Source organism: Rhinatrema bivittatum, chromosome 2, assembly GCF_901001135.1.
Source record: "Rhinatrema bivittatum chromosome 2, aRhiBiv1.1, whole genome shotgun sequence".
NCBI lineage: Eukaryota > Metazoa > Chordata > Amphibia > Gymnophiona > Rhinatrematidae > Rhinatrema > Rhinatrema bivittatum.
The window spans coordinates 238,818,813-238,840,484 of NC_042616.1; the positions used below are offsets into that span (position 1 = coordinate 238,818,813).

General features: G+C 42.9%; 1 protein-coding gene across 2 annotated transcripts in view; it reads right to left on the bottom strand.

Moving 5' to 3' along the window:
* Positions 1-21,672, bottom strand: part of ACAD11 (acyl-CoA dehydrogenase family member 11) — a 289,500-nt gene that overhangs the window by 252,502 nt on the left and 15,326 nt on the right. The window contains exons 3-4 of one of the 2 annotated variants that reach the window (XM_029589308.1): positions 2,512-2,637; positions 717-878 (exon numbers count right to left, since the gene is read on the bottom strand). In XM_029589308.1, coding sequence (XP_029445168.1) covers positions 717-878; positions 2,512-2,637 — 288 coding nt within the window. The remainder of the gene's footprint in view (positions 1-716; positions 879-2,511; positions 2,638-21,672) is intronic. The other variant, XM_029589309.1, reaches the window with a different exon arrangement.

Sequence of the window (21,672 nt, forward strand, 5' to 3'; positions counted from 1 at the left end):
AAGATTTGCTTAAAGATTATGTAAGAGGTGATTATGTAAGGAGTTGTACTGTATTTCATCTAGAAATGTATTTCATGTAAAAACTGTGAAACTTTTCAAAATTAAAAAATAAAAAAAACCCCCCAAAAGATTATGTGCCGGAGCAGTAACCTCACTCCAGAGCAAAGCTGCTCCTCTGTCTTCCATCTCAGAGAGAGGCTCGCCTGGTGGAGACACACCATAGGTTGTCACCTATAGCAGGGCCAAAATGGTGGAATTCACTCCCTCTGGATTTTAGGGAAGAAAAGGACTAGCTATCTTTTAGCAAAAATTTAAAGAGGATCTTTTTATTTGGATGCTTTCCATTGATGAATTTGGCCAGCAGGGTGCTTGTTCTTTTCTCACAGATGAGCATTTATATGGGTTGGGATGGACAGTTATTAGCGTTGATCAGATTTTAATGGTTGTTGCTTGACAGTATGTATTGTTTTTAGTGATTTTGCTATCTGAATTATAATCCACAGAGAAAATGTTGGATCTGCGGAATAAAAATATATGCTCAAAAAATAAATGTTCTCTGGCTGGTCTTATTTGTCTCCTTCTGTGAGAAAGGTACACACAATGGCAGTAACTGTAGGGTGCTGTGTGAAAGCAGGGGTCAAGGAGACAAGTAAAGAATATATTTGCCTCCTTGGGCAGATTTGCATAACCGGCTGAACTGAAGCTAACAGACAAACCTGTCTCAGGCAGTATCCTTCACCTCTTCCGTATCCCTGAAGATCCAACGCCTTCAAATCAAATGAATGTAGCCGGGCCAGCGTTTCTATCACAGCAACATATAAAGCTGATCTCTCCGCAGGGCTGACTTCAGTGAGGGCAACATCTCTGAAGATGCGACCCTAAACAGAAACCAGGACACATCAGACCAGACATCATGATACTGAATCACAGAGGTAGATTCCATAACAGGGGATTGAAAATCCTGCAGCAGTTCTTCAGATAATGCAGTACATTATTAAAATATGTGTACTACTTAATATGCACAAAAGGTGAATTTTCTTACTTTATTTAAACTATAATATTTAAAATATGAAAGCTTTCCAACTTTTTGTCCTATTTGCCATTTTCTTCTTTTTTTTCTTCTTTCATCCCACTGCACTCCCAATACCGGCAATACAGGATCGAGCGGATTAAACATCTTTTAAAATATATTTAAAAAAAAATTTCTGCCCCCATCCCAAACCATCTCATTAACATTGTTGCAGCTACTGCTGGGCTAGGTTTACTCTACATTAAGTGAACAAGCTGCACAGGGGAAGGGTGGTGAAGAGATGTGTCGTGATAAACTGCAGGAGGACCTTGAGGACTTGAACAGGTAAAGGTAAATCTGTTATTTACTCTCTCAGACAATAAAAAGACTAGGGGGCACTCCATGAAGTTAGAAAGTAGCTCATTTAAAACAAATCGGAGTAAATTATTTTTTCATTCAACGCACAATTAAACTCTGAAATTCATTGCCAGAGGATGTGGTTACGGCAATTAGTGTAACTGGGTTTTAAAAAGGTTTGGATAAGTTCCTAGAGGAAAAGTCCATAAACTGCTAATAATCAAGAAGGAATAGTAGCTTGGGATCTATTTAATGTTTGGGTACTTGTGACTCGGATTGGCCACTGTTGGAAACAGGATGCTGGACTTGATGGACCCTTGGTCTGACCCAATATGGCATTTTCTTATGTTCTTATGTGAGTGAGCTGCAACCAAAGCTGGAAGCACCAGAGGTGACCTGGAGGGAGAGGGGGGAGATGAGATTTAGGAGGAAGAGACCTCCCCCCCGACTGGTGCTGGGAAGAGGAAATGGCAGCCCTGAGCAGGAGAGTGCTGGGAGGAAGACAGCTCAGAGCAGTGACTGATCAATATGCAACCTCCCAGGACTCCACAAGTTCAGGGAAAATTGCACTGCAGCTGCCGCGTCTGCAGAGCAAAAAGTACCTCAGGGGTCTTGCTTGTGTCCGCCATCCAAGGAAATCTAGTGCCCTGCTTTGAGCTAGGTTGAAATGTTGCCTGGGATTGTATAACTAGGTTTACCAGATGACTGCGTCACCTAGGACAGACACAATCAGTCCTGGCTTCATCTCCACTGCCTGCATAGAACTGTACTGCTGCTTGTCTTAGGGAAATCAGAACTTTATCTCCACGCATGGCAATCTGAAGATGCAAGTCTGGAAAACTCACGCACTACAAAAGATTATTATTGTTTGTTTGGCTTTCTAAAAAAGTCTCTCAACCAACAAAGCCTCCTGTTTTCTCCAGAACCAAAATGTCTGCTCAAAACTGCGCACCGCAGTAACCCCACGCAGAACACTAGATTTCATTCTAGCCAGCTTTTTGATTTGCGAGGTTACAGTGTGCCCCTGTCCTGCACTCTCTCTAACATGCAGTGGTAGCAAAGAATTCCTCTTCTAACAGCAGGCGTAAGCCCCTGAAAGCAATCTGTAAGAGAAGCCCTGCGTTACGTTGCGAAGACCGACCCACCTGTACATGCTCCATCACATAAAACTCGGTCCCGATCACAGCAGCATCCTTGCAGTACAGTAGAGGTTTAGGGACGGGGAACCCAGCTGCAAATAAAGCACTCTGCACCCGGTACTCCCTGTCAATCTAAACAGAAGACAGCGCTTCAGACTCGTACTCCCAAGCTAGACAAACCATTCTCATGAACCAAAAAAAGGAGCAGGTCTCGTCTCTCCGTACTGAGTTTACAACAACATTCTTTTGTTTTGTCTCATACCCCTTTTATTCACCCTCCATCTTCAAAGCCCCTCCCTTGACAGCACGGCTTTGGGGAACGCTTGCTGGTCCAAGGAGAGGCGGGGCGCCATGTCTGAGGTGAACTCTCGGTGCTGCTCTCTGGCCACCAAGGGCTGTGATGGTGGTGGCGGCCCTCGCCCCCCACCAAAGGAGGGGGGACTGGAATACAGATTCCCCAGGCTTCAGCGCTAAGGCCCAAGCCACGGCATGGGCCTACAAATCTTTTATTTTTATAGGACAGCTTTCATTTAAAAAGAAGGGCAACAAACTTTACAGCCAAGAGCGCTTCGGAAATATTCCTGCAGACTTTTAGGGTAGATGGACTAGCAAGCAATTAAAAAAAACAAAACAAACAAAACACACCCCCTTTACCGTGGCAGTCAAACAGCTAAGGTTGAAGATCTGACTTGACTACATGCAGTTCAAATTTGTATCACCACAAGCATGTAGGTCAGGCACAGTGACGCTCTATTGTGCTTTACGTGCCAAGACTTCCTGTCAGGTCATACACCTTGTTCTGGTGCTCAACCAAAGCTTTGTGTGCACACAGGGATGGGTCTAGCAGCTCAAGCTACCGGAATCTGCCTGGATCACAAGGAGCGTGCTGTAATTAGGTAGCATGTAATAAAAACTTTCATATACCTAAGGACCTTTGTTCTTAGCTTTTATTTTATTTGGCCTGGGAATTTCATTATTAAAATTATAAAGAAATCAGTGGAAAAAATGACTTTTCCACTGAGTTTTCTCCCATGTATTATATCAAAGTTATTTTTCCACTAACTTTTTTTTTTGTTATAACACTGAAATTCTCAAGCAAAATAAAATAAAAACTGAAAACACAGGTCCCTACATATACCCCCAGGGCTTTCCAAATCTGTCCTGGTGACCCCATAGACCATTGCATTTTCAGGATATCCACAATGCAAATTTCTCTCTCACACATTCCTTGTGGATATCTTGAAATCCCAACTGGAAGCTCTGAGCTAAGTGGTCTCTGAGCACTGCAGGCCTGTCTAAAAAGCTTCCCCCCCAACCACACACATTAACCTTAAAATAAAAGGTTCTTGTAATCTAGCAAACAAACACTTTGACCAGAGAGATTTCAGGAAGCAATGAGCCAGACAAAAGATGGATTATTTATTTATTATTTATTTTGAATTTTTTATATACCGACATTCCTGTAGAAACTACAAATCACACCGGTTTACAATGCACATAAATTCGCATAAGGGCGATACATGGAACATGGATTATGCTAGAATCGCACTGGAATGCAGACCCTGCTTGCTGCTGGGAAAGTACAAGGACTCAGTCTCTGCCATTCCATACAGAAATTCAAAACTAACGGCTCCAACTGCCTAAGGATAAGGGAGATGTTTTGTTTTCCCAGTTTTTATAAATATATCTTTTCTCTTAAAAGCAGAGTTCTTGTGGGGTGTCTTTTTATGATTCTGAGAGGTTTCTTGGCTGGTTAAGTTTGGAAAAGGAGAACTTTAAGCTGTTTTTACCTGCTGTCATGTTTGACTAATGCATATAACTGCTTATGCTGAAAAACTAAGAGACACTGAACTGTTGGACTTTGCACACTGAGCATGATAAAGGATGACAAGCTGAAATAAGGAGAGCTGCACGGACACACATTAACCTGAGCTGAAACTAACAACTTGTGATTGGAGGAATGCTGAAGCCAGCCAAGGCGTGGAGAGTGAAGAACAAAGAGGCTGTAAAGATAAAATGCATATAAGTAAAGGCTATGTGTAAATAGAATTGAGTAGGTTTTCGGACTTCCCCTATTTGCTGGTGAAGCCTGCTACTGCCAAGAAACTCTGTATTACTTGCCTTTCTTGCTATAAAGATTTTGTTTCACAGATATCTTTGGGTTGGTACCGATTGAACGCGTAACCGAACATTTTGGTGACCCCGATGTGATCATGAGATATAGGTAAGATAGTGCTACCCAGACCGCCGTGAAAGGGGTAAGTAATAGTGTTATATATGCTATGCATATTTTTGGTTTGTGTTTAGCTATTTTAAGCTTCTTTTGCCTGTTGCTATGTTTTATTTTCTTGTTTTGCTGTTATTATGAAACGCTTTAAGAAAGATAGGGGAAGTTCCACTGTGGAGCAGAACTCCGCTGTCCCAGTACAACAAGTTATTACCTACCATAAGCCAAATGAGAAATTAATTCGTAAAATTCATGATAAATGGGTTAAGTGGGCGGAAGCGGATGCCTTCTTAGCCTGGCCAGCTGGAGGGTCATTCCAGACATCCCCCTTCATGCAGATGTTACAATTTATACAGAATAGGTATAAAAATGAGGATAAGAGTTTAGCCAGTCATGTACAGGTACACAGCTGGTTTATTATGACCAAAACATATTTCGAAAAGCAGAATAAGGTGCCTGTGAATGTTAACATTGAGTCCAATGTGGAACATGAACTTCCATCATGTTAAACTAGTAGTTTGACTTTAGAACCACGGAAGGACATCCTTCAGCCTCAGACCATTATGATTTTGCAGTCAGGTTCCGGGTTTCAGTAATTACCGAGTAATTCTGTAGCTCTGATCCAACTATTATGGCAGTTGGATATAAATCTTTATATCCAGATGTTTCTCAAGTTGGCAAGGACGGAGTTATAGGCACTCCTTGTCCTGCTGAGTGCCCTCCCCGACCCTTGGGTGTTTCAAGCGCCTGCGTAGAGGGGAGTGATGAACAGGCATGGTTTGATATTGCAGGACAAGTGAAATGTAGTCCTGTAGATCCAGACTGTGGGTTGGATAAGCAGATTAAGGGGACTGATACATGAGCAGCCGTGGGCTTGCAATCAGATAAAACAGTCATGTTTTTGTCAGGCAAATTTTCCCCAGTTGAGAAAGGCATGACTTCACGTGAGAGAGGTATAGTGGCAGCGGCTGCTGCCAGGGAGAAAACACAACATCAGATTCCTTATGCAGATGTTGTTTTACATGCTTCTCACGATGTTGCCTTTTTGTTAAATTCTTCTCAGTTAATGCTGACAGCCCCAAGAACAGGAAAATATAAGGCCCTTTTAGTATCTTCTAATACCACTTTGAAACCGTGGAGAAAGAAAATGCTTCCTCAGGTGGTTGATGTTATGGTATTGAGATGTTTGAGTGGATTCTTGGGTACTGTGGAAGATGACCACGCCCACGGGGAGGAGCCCCGTGGGGAGCCACAGTACTGGGCTAGACTCAAACACAGAGTTTTGCCACAGTAGTGGGCTAGACACAAACACAGAGTTTTGTCTTTTATTGTACAGTTGATGTACACCAGAGGTAGCAGTCCAGGGACCCTCGGCAGAGGGAACCCGTCTCACCAAGATGGTATAGAGAGATCCAGATGTAGGTTTCCCAGCACGGCAGAGCTGTAGATGAGACAGACTGAGAATTAGATTACTCACTAGATGGTAGCTGTAAGGTTGATGATTCCTCCAGGCAGAAGTAGATGGTTACAGGCACCGATGCAGGGAGAGCAGGCCCTCGAGGAGCGAGTACCTGATCCCAGTAAGGCACCTGAAAGAAATCAAGGGCCCCCAAGGAGCGGGTACCTAGGTTAGAGAATACCCTGAAGGGCAGAGACAGAGCTTCCAGTGGCAGCACGGAAGCGGTAGAGTAGCTTAGACCGGACGAGTCCAATCCTTGCTTACTCAATGAGCTAGCAAACAAGCGTAGGCTAAATACCCGGATGGCATGACGTCACTTGAGGGGGATGCCCCTGAGGTTCCCGCCATGACGTGGATAAAAGACGGGTGGCGTGTACGTGCGCACCCTAGGAGGCCCTTAGGAGAAACATGGCGTGAGGCTTTGCCATAGCCATTCCGGGGACGCCGGAGAACGCGGCTTGCAGACGCGGCGGTAGCCATCTTCCCAAGGCTAGCAGGGAGAGCAGAGAAAAAGGTGAGGCACAAGGGTCGAAGCCGTCTGAGACCGACGGACGCAACAGTTGTGTTACAGGATATATTGAAGTCAGGAATAGCGAAGGATCATGTGTGCACTACAGCAGAAATGAAAGATGAGCTAATTATTTTATCAAACCCTATACCAGAAGATTCTCATTGGTTTGTTGATGCAGGAGGAGGACTAGGGACTGGAACAGGGTTTGGTGCAATATGTTTGGTATATGGACAGGATCATGTGACACAAAGGGAATCTTTTAAATTGCCTAAAGAGTGGTCAGCACAAGAGGCGGAGTTATGTGCTGTTACTTGGGCATGTACTAATCATTATATGTCAATAGACAATCTAGATGCCCTGAAACCTGCTCTAACTGTATACAAGGATTCTCATTATGTATAGGCTTCAATTCATTGTAATCGTAAAAAATGGAATAAGAGAGGGATGTTGTCTAGTACAGGGACTTTCCTAGCTTCCTTGTCTATGTGGGAGCGGTTGTTTACTGATTGGCAGAGTAATCTGTGGCCCATATTCCAGTAAGCATAGTATGGGTTAAAGCACATCAACCTTCTGATACCTCATGGCAAGCCCATGGTAATTATTTGGCAGACCAGGCAGCTGGGATTGCTGCTAGCACTTATGTTTTTGTTATAACTAGGGCACAGACCAGTCAGCAGGAATCGCAAGATCAGGATGAAGGTAGTTTTACAGAAGCTCCTCCTAATATAGGAGACAGCTGCCCGGAGGAGGAAGAATTCATTAACAGAAGAAGTTCAGTGGAAATTATATATGATTTACAACAGCAGTATACTCAGGATGAAAGACAAATGTGGGAAATGGCAGGAGCCATTCTTCAACCTTTCCTAAGGATGATTGCTTACTTTATATTCATCCTCTGGAAAGCCATGCCTACCTATAGCTGCTATACGTAAATTATTACCCTATTTGCATTTACCTGCACATGCGCCTGCTACACAGTTAAGTCAACAATTACAAGACAAGTGGTGGGCCCCACAATTATCTTGTATGTGTCATAGTTATGTACAAGCTTGTATGCTATGTCAGACTGCAATACCGCATAGAGGAGTTAAGGTACAATCAGGGACCATTCCAAAGCCTATGGGGCCTGGTCTTGAGTGGCATTGTGATTTCACGGATATGAGTGAGATAATTGGTCTATATTGATATTTACTTGTTTGTGTAGATGCCTACTCTCAGTGGGTTGAGGCCTTTCCTTGTAGAAAAGAAACAGGTGCAGAAATGGCAAAAGCCTTGTGCACCAAGATTATTCCCCAATTTGGATTGCCAACAGCTATAGTAACTGATAATGGTTTGCACTTCACCAATAATTTAATGACATCCCTGATACAAAATCTGCAATGCCATCACTGACGAGTTTCAGTGTATCGCCCCACCAGTAATGGGCTGGTGGAACGCTGTAATGGACTTTTAAAAAATAGATTTCATGTACTTATGATGGAACTCAAGACAAGTTGGTTAACTTGTTTACCATGAGCCTTGATGCATTTACGTCAAACTCCATCTTCTAAGCATAACTTGTCCCCTCACCAAATTTGTACTGGATGTCCTATGCCATGGAAGTCATTGACAGACATTGTTACTCCTGATCGATTCCCTGTTTATTGGGCAAATGTTTTATCTGTTTGAAATATATTTATTCTGTTTTAACAGCTCCTGAATCCCCACTTAAGGAGAAGGGGAAGACTACTATTAAGGTTGGCGATTTAGTCTGGCGCACACATTTTACACACAAGACCTGGAAAGACCCGGTATCTGGGTCCTTTTCAAGTTGAAGCCGTTACACCTGTGTGGAGACTGTGTGGACTCTTATTAGAGACATACGTCAGTAGTATTATTTGGACAAGAACGAGAAGAGGGAAACAATTATCCATTTATTATTCTGATATAAGCATCATGATGGGGATGATAATTATTAGTTTTGTTTGGGGCATTTCAAGGTTTGAATGTTTTCCTGTGACAGGTATTGGTGCAACATATATGATTAATGTGGGTTCAAACAGTCCAGGAATTGACCAAAGCTTTACCTGAGAATATTTCAAATTGTATTATTTGTACCCCTTTTCCAATTGTTATGAATCATTTGCCAGTTGTTGCCTCGCCTGTAGGATTATGCCAGATTATAGGATTTAATGCGTGTGGTCATGCAAATGTGTCACTAGATCCTTTGGCAGGTAAATTATTGTCACAATATGTAGGGGGAACAAAATCCCCACCATGGTCGGCTAATTTGCAACCTAGAGGATTCCTCTGTACTAACCTATTCCATATAATTATACATATTTCAGAACTAATAATTCATGGGTGGTAACTAAAGGTACAGTTCTGTCCAGATCCCCAATTTCTGACCTTAAACAGAGGTGTAATTGTTCCAATCTATTATAGTTACCAATGCAAATGATACCAGTGGTCCTGATGGTTGTTTACAGTGTGTTCTTAGACTTGTAAATACCGTTAAGAGAGCAAATGAGACCCTTGCGACAATACAATTTAAATCTAGTTATATAGCCTATAGCGTTCTTAGGAGCAGTAATGAAATCAATTCGATTTTGACCTCTTGTATACAACGTGCAGACGGAGATGGGCTTGCTAGTCCTTTTATATATGGACCTTGTAGTGGTAATGCAACTTTTATTAGTAATATTATTAATTTATATGTAGGACACTATTGGTTATGTGATGTATTGGTGTATCTTTCTTTGCCTGAGGATTATTATTTCTGTGTTCTAGTGACTTTTTTTTTTTTTTTTTTAATTTAAACTTTATTATTTTCATTAAAGATATCTTCATGAATATAACAGGAAAATATGCTATACATCCAATATTCCATCCACATAAAATAATAAAACATATCACTAAACTGTTAACATATCATATAATTGGGGGAGAAACAGAGGAAAAATATATATTTTACTCATATATATTAAACAAAAAAAAAAAACTTAAACTAAGGTTCCCTAATATTTGGGTACCCTAGTACAGCTAAAACATAGAGAAAAGGAGGTACTATTTTTTTTGGACTTCATTCTCTGAGACCACGACTTGATTTTTATCTACCAAAAACATTTCTAAATGTGCTGGGTCTGAGAAGACAAATTTCTTCCCCTGATATGTCACAAAACACAGGCATGGGAATTTTAAGAAAAAAGTGGCATTTAATGCCAACACCTTATTTTTTAAAGTCAGAAAATACTTCCTCTTTGCCTGGGTTGCACGAGCCACATCAGGGAAGATTTGAATCTTCTGGCCACAAAAAAGCACATCTTTATATCTGAAAAATTTCTTGAAAACATTCTCTTTGTCCTGTTCTGTTAAGAAAGAAATAAAAAGGGTTGCTCTGTTAGTAATTATGTCAATAGACTCTTCTAGGAATGTTGATACCCCCAAACTAGAGGGGGCCTCTGAAACCATATTATCTTGATCCCTTTTTACTCTTTTTTGAGGAAAATAAAATATTCTAGATATTTTTGGAATATCACTCTCATCATAAGACAATATTTCTTTTAAGAATTTTTTAAACATCTCTTCAGGTGACAACAACTGTGTCACTGGAAAATTTGTAATTCTTAAATTCTTAACTCTTAACATATTTTCTAAATATTCAATTTCTTTATGCATAACAATGCTATCTCTAATAAACACTTCTCCAGACTGCTGCACTAATTGAACCTTATTTGTTAATATTCCTAACTCTTTTTCACATTGATTAACTTTCCTAGCCTGTTCATCTATCAACACCCTATTACCATTAATCACAGTTGACAATGAGTTGTTCATCAACATAATATTATTATCAAGTCGTGATATCATCCGCCCTAAGTCTACCAATGTGACATTTTCAGGTATTACTACCGGTTCTATGTGACATTGGGTATCAACTGGGATTTTAACTCTAGCACTATCTAAAGTTAAGGAAGTTCTTATTTCCACAGTTCCAGGTGAATCAAGTGATTGTAACTCACGAGAGTCCCCTTGCACTGCTCCCAGCTGGTTACTTGCCGCTTCTCTTGATGGTTCCAACTTCGGCTGCGGTGGAGGTAGAAGTCTCTCGCCAGGACTTAGAGAGACTAACGATGTAGCTCCCAGACTGTCCTCTTCCGGCGTCTCCAACTGTCGAATGACATGTTGGTCCATGGGTCCTGATCGATGTGAAGGGACGGGTGAAGATGTATACACCTTTGCCTTCCTTTTTCTACCCATCAAACTGGATAGAAGAGTCTTAAAGGGTCAAAATACCACCCGAACTCCGGACTCTTCCGGGCTAAGCCGGGCAAAGCCGCGCGCCCCTTTGGAGCGCGCGGCTTAGGAGGCGCGCCGGCGGTGTCCAAGCGCCGCACTTCCGCTGTTTTTATTTACGGTGGAGTGACGCCCTGGCTGACGTCACTCAGCCGCGCCCCCAGCACTTCCTACCGGCAGCTTGTTTCTCGGGTCCTCGGATTCAGGTAGGCCCCGGGGAAGGCAGACCCCCTCCTTCTCTCTCGCACTCTCCCCGGCCAATGCTGTCCACACCGCGGGTCTTATAGTCGGTGGAGGGACGCCCTGGCTGACGTCACTCAGCCGCGCCCCCAGCACTTCCTACCGGCAGCTTGTTTCTCGGGTCCTCGGATTCAGGTAGGCCCCGGGGAAGGCAGACCCCCTCCTTCTCTCTCGCACTCTCCCCGGCCAATGCTGTCCACACCGCGGGTCTTATAGTCGGTGGAGGGACGCCCTGGCTGACGTCACTCAGCCGCGCCCCCAGCACTTCCTACCGGCAGCTTGTTTCTCGGGTCCTCGGATTCAGGTAGGCCCCGGGGAAGGCAGACCCCCTCCTTCTCTCTCGCACTCTCCCCGGCCAATGCTGTCCACACCGCGGGTCTTATAGTCGGTGGAGGGACGCCCTGGCTGACGTCACTCAGCCGCGCCCCCAGCACTTCCTACCGGCAGCTTGTTTCTCGGGTCCTCGGATTCAGGTAGGCCCCGGGGAAGGCAGACCCCCTCCTTCTCTCTCGCACTCTCCCCGGCCAATGCTGTCCACACCGCGGGTCTTATAGTCGGTGGAGGGACGCCCTGGCTGACGTCACTCAGCCGCGCCCCCAGCACTTCCTACCGGCAGCTTGTTTCTCGGGTCCTCGGATTCAGGTAGGCCCCGTGGAAGGCAGACCCCCTCCTTCTCTCTCGCACTCTCCCCGGCCAATGCTGTCCACACCGCGGGTCTTATAGTTGGTGGAGGGACGCCCTGGCTGACGTCACTCAGCCGCGCCCCCAGCACTTCCTACCGGCAGCTTGTTTCTCGGGTCCTCGGATTCAGGTAGGCCCCGGGGAAGGCAGACCCCCTCCTTCTCTCTCGCACTCTCCCCTGTGTTCTAGTGACTTTTAACTATTTCTCCAGGATAATACCTTTGCAAACACCAGCTCACCTTTAACATTGTGTAAGTAGGAGTATTCCATCAGCAATACCTGAAGGAGAGGCAACTGAAATGTCTCTTTCATATCGAAATTCCACATACCCACTTACTAAAGCCCGATTAGATGGATTATCTTAGACAGCCTGGATTCCCATTTTTCAGCCTCCTGCGGTAGCTGCTGAGTTGGGAATGGCAATCCGAAGGTTGCAATCATTATTCCATGTTATGGCTTTTGAAATGAATAAGGCAATGATAGCTCTTCAGTCACAGATTGATGAGCTTAATATTGTTACCAAATATAATAGGCAAGGACTAAATTATATTTTTGCCAAGCAAGGAGGATTAGGTACTATGCTTAATAGCACAGAATGTTGCACTGTAGTGGTTAATCGTTCAGAGATTGTGAAGAAAGCTATGAAAAAAATCCAAAACTTGGCGAGATTGAAGGTAGATTTTCAGGGTGGTTTAGATATTATTTGGTGGTCCACAGTTACCTCGTGGTTTGAAGGTTTAGGTTCTGGCCTAAAGGGCTTTGTAAGTTTCGCCATTGGATTAGGTGGACTTTTGTTGCTTGGCTGTTTGTGTACACTATGTATATGTTCATTTATTTCACAATATCAAAATAGTTTAATTTCATCAGTGTCACTTGGTAAAGTGATGAATGCAAACACTGTGGAAACACAGATCAATTCAACCTGTGCAGCTCTGTCTGGAAAATGATATTGAGATTTATGCAGACCCCTATTATCTCATGTAAGACTCGGTATAAACAGTATGCTAGGCTATGACGGGTAAGATCTCTTGGGAATATTATTAGAATATTTTGCAGGGGACAACCTAAGACAGCAAGATACAGGCAGAGACTTTTTGTGAAGGATCTCTAGACAGAATCCTTCAAGAGGGGAATGTATATAACTGCTTATGCTGAAAAACTAAAAGACACTGAACTGTTGGACTTTGCACGCTGAGCATGATAAAGGATGACAAGCTGAAAAAAGGAGAGCTGCACGTACACACATTAACCTGAGCTGAAACTAACAACATGTGATTGGAGGAATGCTGAAGCCAGCCAAGGCATGGAGAGGGAAAAACAAAGAGGCTGTAAAGATAAAATGCATATAAGTAAAGGCTATGTGTAAATAGACTTGAGTAGGTTTTGGGACTTTCCCTGTTTGCTGGCAAAGCCCGCTACTCCCAAGAAACTATGTATTACTTGCCTTTCTTGCTATAATAAAGATTTTGTTTCACAGATATCTTTGGGTCGGTACTGACTGAATGCGTAACCGAACACTATTCTTCATACCTGGCCGACAGTACAAGCTCTACAACAGACTTTTCAGTCTGAAAAGTGGGGTAGACAATGCCAGTCCTGAAGTGTCACAAAGAGGTCTGGTTTTCAAGATGTCCACAATGAATATGCACGAGGTAGGTTTGTAACAATGGAGGCAATGAATGCAAACTTATCTCATGCATATTTATTGTGGATATCCTGAAAACCTGGCCAGTTTGTGGCACTTCAGGACTGGCGTTGCCTACCCCTGCTCTAGAGAAACAAGCTGAGAGCAAGTAGCTGAACTCACACAAAGCTCCTTTATGGCAAAATCCTCATTTTAGAATTTGAAATGCACTTTTTTTAGGCAGGTGGTATGCAAGGGGGTATTTTTTGTGTTGGGGACTTATTTTTAAATGGGAAAGGCATGTCATTTTCTGAATTTCATGTCAAATTTCATTTGCCAGCACATTATTATTTTAAGTATTCCTCACTAAAACATGCTATATCCAGCTGGTTACTTCTAGAGCTCTTCTCATCTGCCACACCAGACAGCACAACTACATGTGAACCAACTGGCTCTGTAGCTCATATGTCTTCCAGGTTGTGTACTGTGCGAAGGTTCATGACCAACAGCGTGAGTACAGAAAAAATAAGCATGAGAGAGCTGGATGGTGAATCGGGGAGAATTGGTGAAAAGTAATTCACCATTTTTTTTTGTCAGCATCAGTGTTTCGGTCACTTCACTTTATAGGATTTTATAGACACCATTAAAATTATATAACAGTCACAAGGATTCATCTAATGTGTTTTGGCACTGTAAAGGTGCAGTTGGCTATTTAGGACATGTTATATTCTTGTCCAATTATCTTTTAAATTCTGGATGTTAGTGTGGAATAGAATTAAGACAATTTTCTCTATCCAGCTGGGCATTTCTCTGCAACCAGTAGTTTTTCAGTCCCCGATGTTAACATCTGACTTCTCTATGCATACTAAAAAACTGGATGGCATTTTATCATTGCCAGCCATGAAGATTTTAAATTACTTCACTTGGATATTCATTATTGGTGAAGCCCGGCTTGAGTCACAGACTGAAATGAAGCAATTGTGGCTGAAAAAGCTAGTCATTTGTTCTTGTTTCACAAAATCTGGGAAGCAGTGGAGAAATAATGTATGACTGAATTAATGCCGCTCTCTTCTTTGTTCTTTCTGTAGAATGCCGACATGTGTCCAGACATGAATGTTTGTAGGGATGCTGTTTGACATTTTAGAATTTGAAATGCACTTTTTTTAGGCAGGTGGTATGCAAGGGGGTATTTTTTGTGTTGTGCCAATCGACAGACGGCTGCAAGGCAGCCAATAGGCAGAGGCACAGCGGCCCGTTAAATTAAAAACCTGCCAGACGCCACGCGTCGAACGCCACGCGTCGAAGGAGCGCGTCAAAGGGGCTGGCCCCTTTGTGCGCCCCTTAGTGCAGACCTGAGTGCAGACCACCACAACCATCTGGAGCACTACATTCCTTCTAACGCTTTCAATAGGACAAGTGTAGTAAGTACAAAACATCCCTCAACTCCAACTCGTTCTACTGCATGACCTCCGTAAGCAAAAATTTGCTCTCCTCATCACCGTTAATCGGTACTTACACCCCAGGAGCATCACTATATTAGTCTAACATCACTACAAAGGACCACATCTAAAACAAGCACAGATAATCAAAACTAAACTAATCACATAACCAAACATGACTGTATCAACCATTCCCATCATCCACAACTTCAAGAGACTCACAACAAAAAAACAAGCTACACCACACTCGTTACAAAAAAGACTCATTCCTATCATCATCTCTCCTCTAAACCAACTACTCGGCCTCTCTCTCTTCACCTTATCACTGTTGAACGCACAGTCCTTGACTAAGAAAACTCACCTCCTGCATGACTACCTGCTGGAAACAAACACGGACCTTTTTGCAGTCACAGAAACATGGTTAAAACCAGAAGACATAGCTACTATCAACCAACTCCCTATGCACTCGCACAACATTTTCTCTATTCCTAGACTCAAAAAACGAGGAGGCGGTCTCCTCCTTGCAGCAAGAAAAACATTTGGAATGGAACTAAAAACTACTATATCATCGCAGTCCCTGGAATTCGCAGTATTCAAAGCAGCCCACCTACAAATAGGTCTCATATACGCTACCCCAGGATACCTAGAATCCAATCCTTCAACTCTAATTGAAAATATAACCAAGCACATCAATACCGACACACCAGCGATTCTCCTGGGGGACTTTAATCTCCACATAGATGTATCTCCTCTATCTCCAAGCTGCGAAACATTCCTAAATGCACTAAACTTCATGGGTTTCAAACAACTAATTAAAGAACCGACCCACAAAGCAGGGCATACGCTGGACCTCATCTTCATCAACCAGGATCTTTCCACCTCCTCCCACCCCACATGCCTCACTATTCCCTGGTCGGACCATAAACTGATCAACACCGTACTAAAAATAAACATACCTACCCCTTCAAAAAAGCAAAATAACACTATCCAATTCAGGAAAATATGCAGCCAGGAGACAATAAACAATAGCCTAACTACTGAACTCAACAATCTGGACCTCACTAACGCGGACTCAGCCATATTATCCTGGAACTTCATCACCAAAAAAGTGGCCGACTCTTCATGCCCAACCATCACCAAAACTGCCCTAGCTAATAAAGACAACAGAAAACCATGGTATACACCAAAACTAAAATCCTTAAAACAGGAGCTCAGAAAAAAAGAACTACTTTGGCGTAAAAATCCAACATCTTCCAACCTCTCGACATACAAGTCCACGATGCACCTATACAGAACATCCATCCTGCAAGCAAAAAAAGATTTTTACTCTCAAAAAATACACCACTTCATCTTTGACCCCAGAGCACTTTTCTCACTGATCTCGTCCCTCACGAAACCTCCATCGACAGCCATTTCAGACGATAAAGCGGCAAGCAAAGCAGAAGAACTGGCAATTTACTTCAAGAACAAGATCCCAAACCTACTAACGCAATCCAAGAACAACAACAGTTACACGCCAGTTTCACCACATATAACCTTCCCATCACAAAAGACATGCCTGAGAGAATTCGAAATGACTGCCTCCTTAGAAATAGAAAACATCCTAAAAAAAATGAAACCCTCCTCACATCCTCAGGATACCATTCCCATCAATCTCCTCATCTCATGCGCTAAAACCATATCCAAACCCATTGCACAAATCATCAATTGCTCCCTATCTCAAGGACTAGTCCCTGACTCCCTCAAAATGGCAATTATAAAGCCGCTCCTGAAAAAACCTAATCTTTCACCAGATATCCCATCCAACTTTCGCCCAATAGCTAATCTACCTTTCATTGCTAAAATTTTAGAAAGAGTAGCAAACAAACAACTCACAGAATATCTAAACGATAACAACATTCTCTCTCCAGCCCAGTTTGGTTTCCGTCAGTCCAGAAGCACAGAAACCCTCCTAATCTCCTTAACGGATTCCATATTACTGAATCTTGAAAAAAGATGTCCTTGTCTACTCATCCTCTTAGACCTATCAGCAGCATTTGATACGGTAAATCATAATACATTATTAGATCGTCTGTCAGACATTGGAATTAGAGATACAGCTCTCAACTGGTTCAAATCGTTCCTCAATAACAGACAATATAAAGTCAAGGTCAACAAGGAAGAATCTCAACCAATCACCTGCGACCTGGGAGTCCCACAGGGATCGTCCCTCTCACCAACCTTATTCAATATTTACCTCCTTCCACTTTGCCAACTCTTGCTCAACCTAAATCTCATCCACTACCTATACGCAGACGATGTACAGATTCTAATCCCTATCACTGAATCTCTCCAAAAAACTCTAGATTTCTGGAATACATGCCAACAAGCCATCAACAACTTACTCACAAGTCTAAATCTTATTCTTAACCAAAACAAAACAGAATACCTACTCATTTCTCCAGATGGAACTCACTCACTTCCCGGCACCAACCTCACCACTCAACTGACACTGTCACCACAAGTCAGAAATCTAGGAGTTATACTTGACAACCAAATGAATTACAGAGCTCTCATCAATAATATAGTAAAAGACGGATTCTTCAAATTACAAGTCTTAAAAAGACTTAGACCACTCCTCCATTTTCAGGATTTCCGATTGGTTCTACAAGCAATCATACTCACAAAAATAGATTACTGCAACTCTCTTCTAGTAGGCCTCCCCGCAAACGCCTTAAAACCATTACAGATGTTGCAAAACGCCTCGGCAAGAATCCTAACCAAGACAAACAAAAGAGACCACATCTCACCCATCTTAAAAAGCCTACACTGGCTTCCCGTCAATTTCAGAATACTCTTCAAAGTGCTTTCATCAATACACAAAGCAATACACAACCTGGCCCCACTGAAGCTCAAAATCCCTCTCCAACTCCACACCTCTACTAGACCAGTGAGACAAGCCTACAGAAACAATCTCCAGATACCACGAATGAAATCAACGTTAAGCAAAAGAGCATTCTCCACAGCTGGTCCCAAACTCTGGAATACGCTCCCGCCGGAACTCAAATCAGTGCAATGCCACATTATCTTCAAAAAAAGACTTAAGACTTGGCTCTTCCACCAAGCCTTTCCATAACATCAGTCTGCTGAACTATCTCTGCCAAGGTCCCCTTTAGGTCATTTCCAATCGAATTATAAAGAGAACTATTTATAAAGAGAACTATTTAAGATCCTCAGTTATTTTCAATAACCTACAAAAGAACTACACAAGAACCAGACAATAACCTACAAGAGAACTACACAAGAACAAGATCCTCAGTTATTTTCAATAACCTACAAGAGAACTACACAAGAACCAGACAAGTACCAGACAAGTACAACCCTAAAAATTCTTTGAACCCTCTATGAATACCCTAAGAACACCACAAAGAATTCTCTAAAGAATTATGCTATTCAACTTCAACTCCTTGGCAGTCCAAAACTCTGCCTACTCAGGCAATGTATATTATATCTCTTGTTATTAACCCCATATATTTATGAATACCCTAAGAATAACCTAAGAATACCACAAAGAATTCTCTAAAGAATTATGCAATTCAACTTCAACTCCTTGGCAGTCCAAAACTCTGCCTACTTAGGCAATGTATATTATATCTCTTGTTATTAACCCCATATATTTATTTCCAAGTTATTTATACCTGTTCTTTGTAAGACATTTACTTGTCACTGTTATTGTTCAAAATGTAAACCGAATTGATCAGTAATTCTGTTACTGGAAAGTCGGTATAGAAAAGTTCTAAATAAATAAATAAATAAATGTTTGTTACGTTGCCTCAACTGCTTATAGCTTGAGCTCAGTGGGAGTTACATGTCAATTGTATTGCTTATTTTCCAATAAAATATACTGGGGAAAAAAAAACCCAAAACAAATTAGAGAGGAACTCCTAGCTCAAAATTCAAGATGATTTATCCTTCAGACAGCTGAAAGCATATCGTTGTCAGTGATGGACATATACTCTTTGCACCTGGGGCAGAACTTAAAGTTGCTCTCCTGCTTTTCCAAAATGGTGAGGCAAACTGACAAGGCAAAAATCAAATACATTTTCCTCCTAAAGTAAATAGTTCAAAGAATAGGAAATGTTTTGGCGGGGCAGCCAGCTGGCAATGATCACATCAGGAAAAAAATAAAGTGTGGGCCAGTCCAGCAGGGATACCGAAAAGAAAAACCTAATTGGAAAAAATTAGGGATTAAATGGCAAAAGCCAAAAAAAAAAAGTCAATTCTCTAAAGCCATTCTGCGAGCTTGCAGTGGTGAATACACAGCTGAGCTTTCCAACAGACAAAAAGGAACTGAGGCCGGGAAGCTATAGGAGTGCAGCGGTGCCGGAACTACGATGCAGGCGGTGAAAAGGGTTTCACATTGTTCCAGAACACGCTGGAAGAATCTGTACACTTGGTGCCAAGTGTGGTCACATGATCCATACATGTGACTACGGTGAACTGCTTGTCTTCAGAGAATGGGATACAGACTTGTAATCCCCAGTGGACTGTAAACTAGCTTACCTTGGTGCAACTCAAGAATTCCACTAAAACCTTGCTAGCAATGGCTCAGGCTTTGCTATGAGGAGGTGCCAGAGCTCCTGTGCAGGCGAAACATCCTGCCCTGCCATGCCACACCACCCTTCACTCCCACACCAGGCATTTTTTTTCTATGTTGCCTTTTACTCCTCTGGCCTCTTCTTCCTTTCCCCTTCCTTCCATCCAGCAATCTCTTCTTCCCCCTCTCCATAATGGTACTTCCTGTTATATGCAGCCTGGCAGCAGAGAGCTGCCCTGGGCTGCCACAGTGGCCCTTCTTTCCAGGAGTCTGGGATTATTCCAGCCACTGAAACTGTAGCTTTTTCTTTCTGCTAGTAATTAGCAAGCTTGAAAGCTGTTTGAAGAAGGTTCCCCTATTATTGGGAACATCCATTTTGTGACAGCAGCAGCAGCAGCAGAAAGCAGTGCAGCAAATAAAAATGGAACAAGATAAAAATCATGCTTTATTGCAACTGCCTTCCATTGCGAATTGCCTGAAGAATAGCAGACTTATGCAGAAAGTTTAAAATGTGTGCTCTCACCACTCTTGATTTCAGCACTGCCTTCTTCCTCTGCCCCAGTCTATGCGAATGGTCAATACACGTGGCCGAAGGCTTCTCCTAGGCCTAGTTCCCTAGGCAGCCATTCCTCCAGAAATCTTCAGAGCTCTCCTCTGTCAGGCTTTCAGGCAGGCCTGAAGGGGCAGCACATTGCACATTTTCATTTTTTTGGCTTCGCTGTGCTTATTCTCTGATAAGCTTTCACTGCTGTAACCTAGATTAGAACAATGGATGTATTATGTGACGGGCTGTATTACTGCAGACTCGCGAATTCCTTTCCAGAACTGCAAGTCCCAGCAGCCTCTCCTGCAGAACATGGGAGAAGTTTCACGAAAATTCCAGGGTGTCTAGGGAGGGGGTCAGTAGCCCCTTCAGCCGGAATATGCTTGCTCAGCAATGCTTACAACGCATGTGTAAAAGATAAGAACTGTAAAGTGCATAAGAGTCTGCTCCTGAAGGGGAGGGGCATGCAGTTGTACTGAGCCTTTGTCTTAGCTGCATCTTGCTGGCAATAAAAGTCTATCTTTACAGATCAGTTGTCTGGGCCTCCTTACTGACTAAAAAGAGACGGTTACATTTGGCGAGCCAGCCAGGAGGTACCGGGGACGCTATTTTAGCCCCCCAGTTGGTCCAGGAGATTTTGTGGCGGAGTGATCCCCCAGACTTGCCTGGTGAGTGGCCACCGCTGAGTTCAGTGATCAGGTATCTGAGGGGGTCATTCCACGGAGATCCTCTGAGACCTTTGGGCTGGTGATCCGGGAAGAAGGCTTTCATGACGATCGGAAGACCCCTAGAGGCGAGTATTATGGGTACATGGAAATAAGTGAAGAATAGCTAGCTAAAGAAATAACCGGTCCATCCCCGGCGGACCGAGGGGGCCTTGATCACACCCCACGCAGTGTGTTAGTAGGAACCCCGTTCCGAAGACCACGCGCATGTACAAGTAATAAGTAAAGCATATGCTAGTGGGAATAGGTTTCTTGTTGTGTGAAAGAGAGTGAATGGCCTCGCAGTTCTAGGCCGGGCTGACCGCGTCCTAGTCGGGGCGATTGTGACCCTTTGTGTCTGACGGATACGGACCCCTTACCTATCCGTCTTCCCTTCCCTCCTTTGTCTGTGATTCTATCCTAATGGGAGGGGGCGGTTCTACTCCATTAAAAATCATGACGGAGCACTATAGCGAAGTGTTCGATTCCTCTGTCGTGGGCAAAGAAGCTAGTAGAGGGAGCCGCCCTCGTAATGGTAACTCAAGTACGCAAAATGGGGAACCGGAAGTCCCCAGTGTCTGTCTGTCTGTAAGGTACCTGTAAAAAAAAAAAAATTCTACTGTGGTAGATCGGTTAGACAAATTTCTTTTTGTGATCAAATGCATTATTTCTTTTGATAACTGCTATCTGTGAATTGCAAGCACATGTACCAGGGATTTTTTTAATTGTTTTAAACCCTAATAAGAAGAGTTTTGGTTTACAGATGCTGCACAAGACTACTATACAACAAATTAATTTACAGTGTTAAGTTAAAATACTGATTTGATTACTGAGAATGCATTTACTGGTGTTGAAGTTTAGAACTTGATGGCAGTTAAGGGTTAACG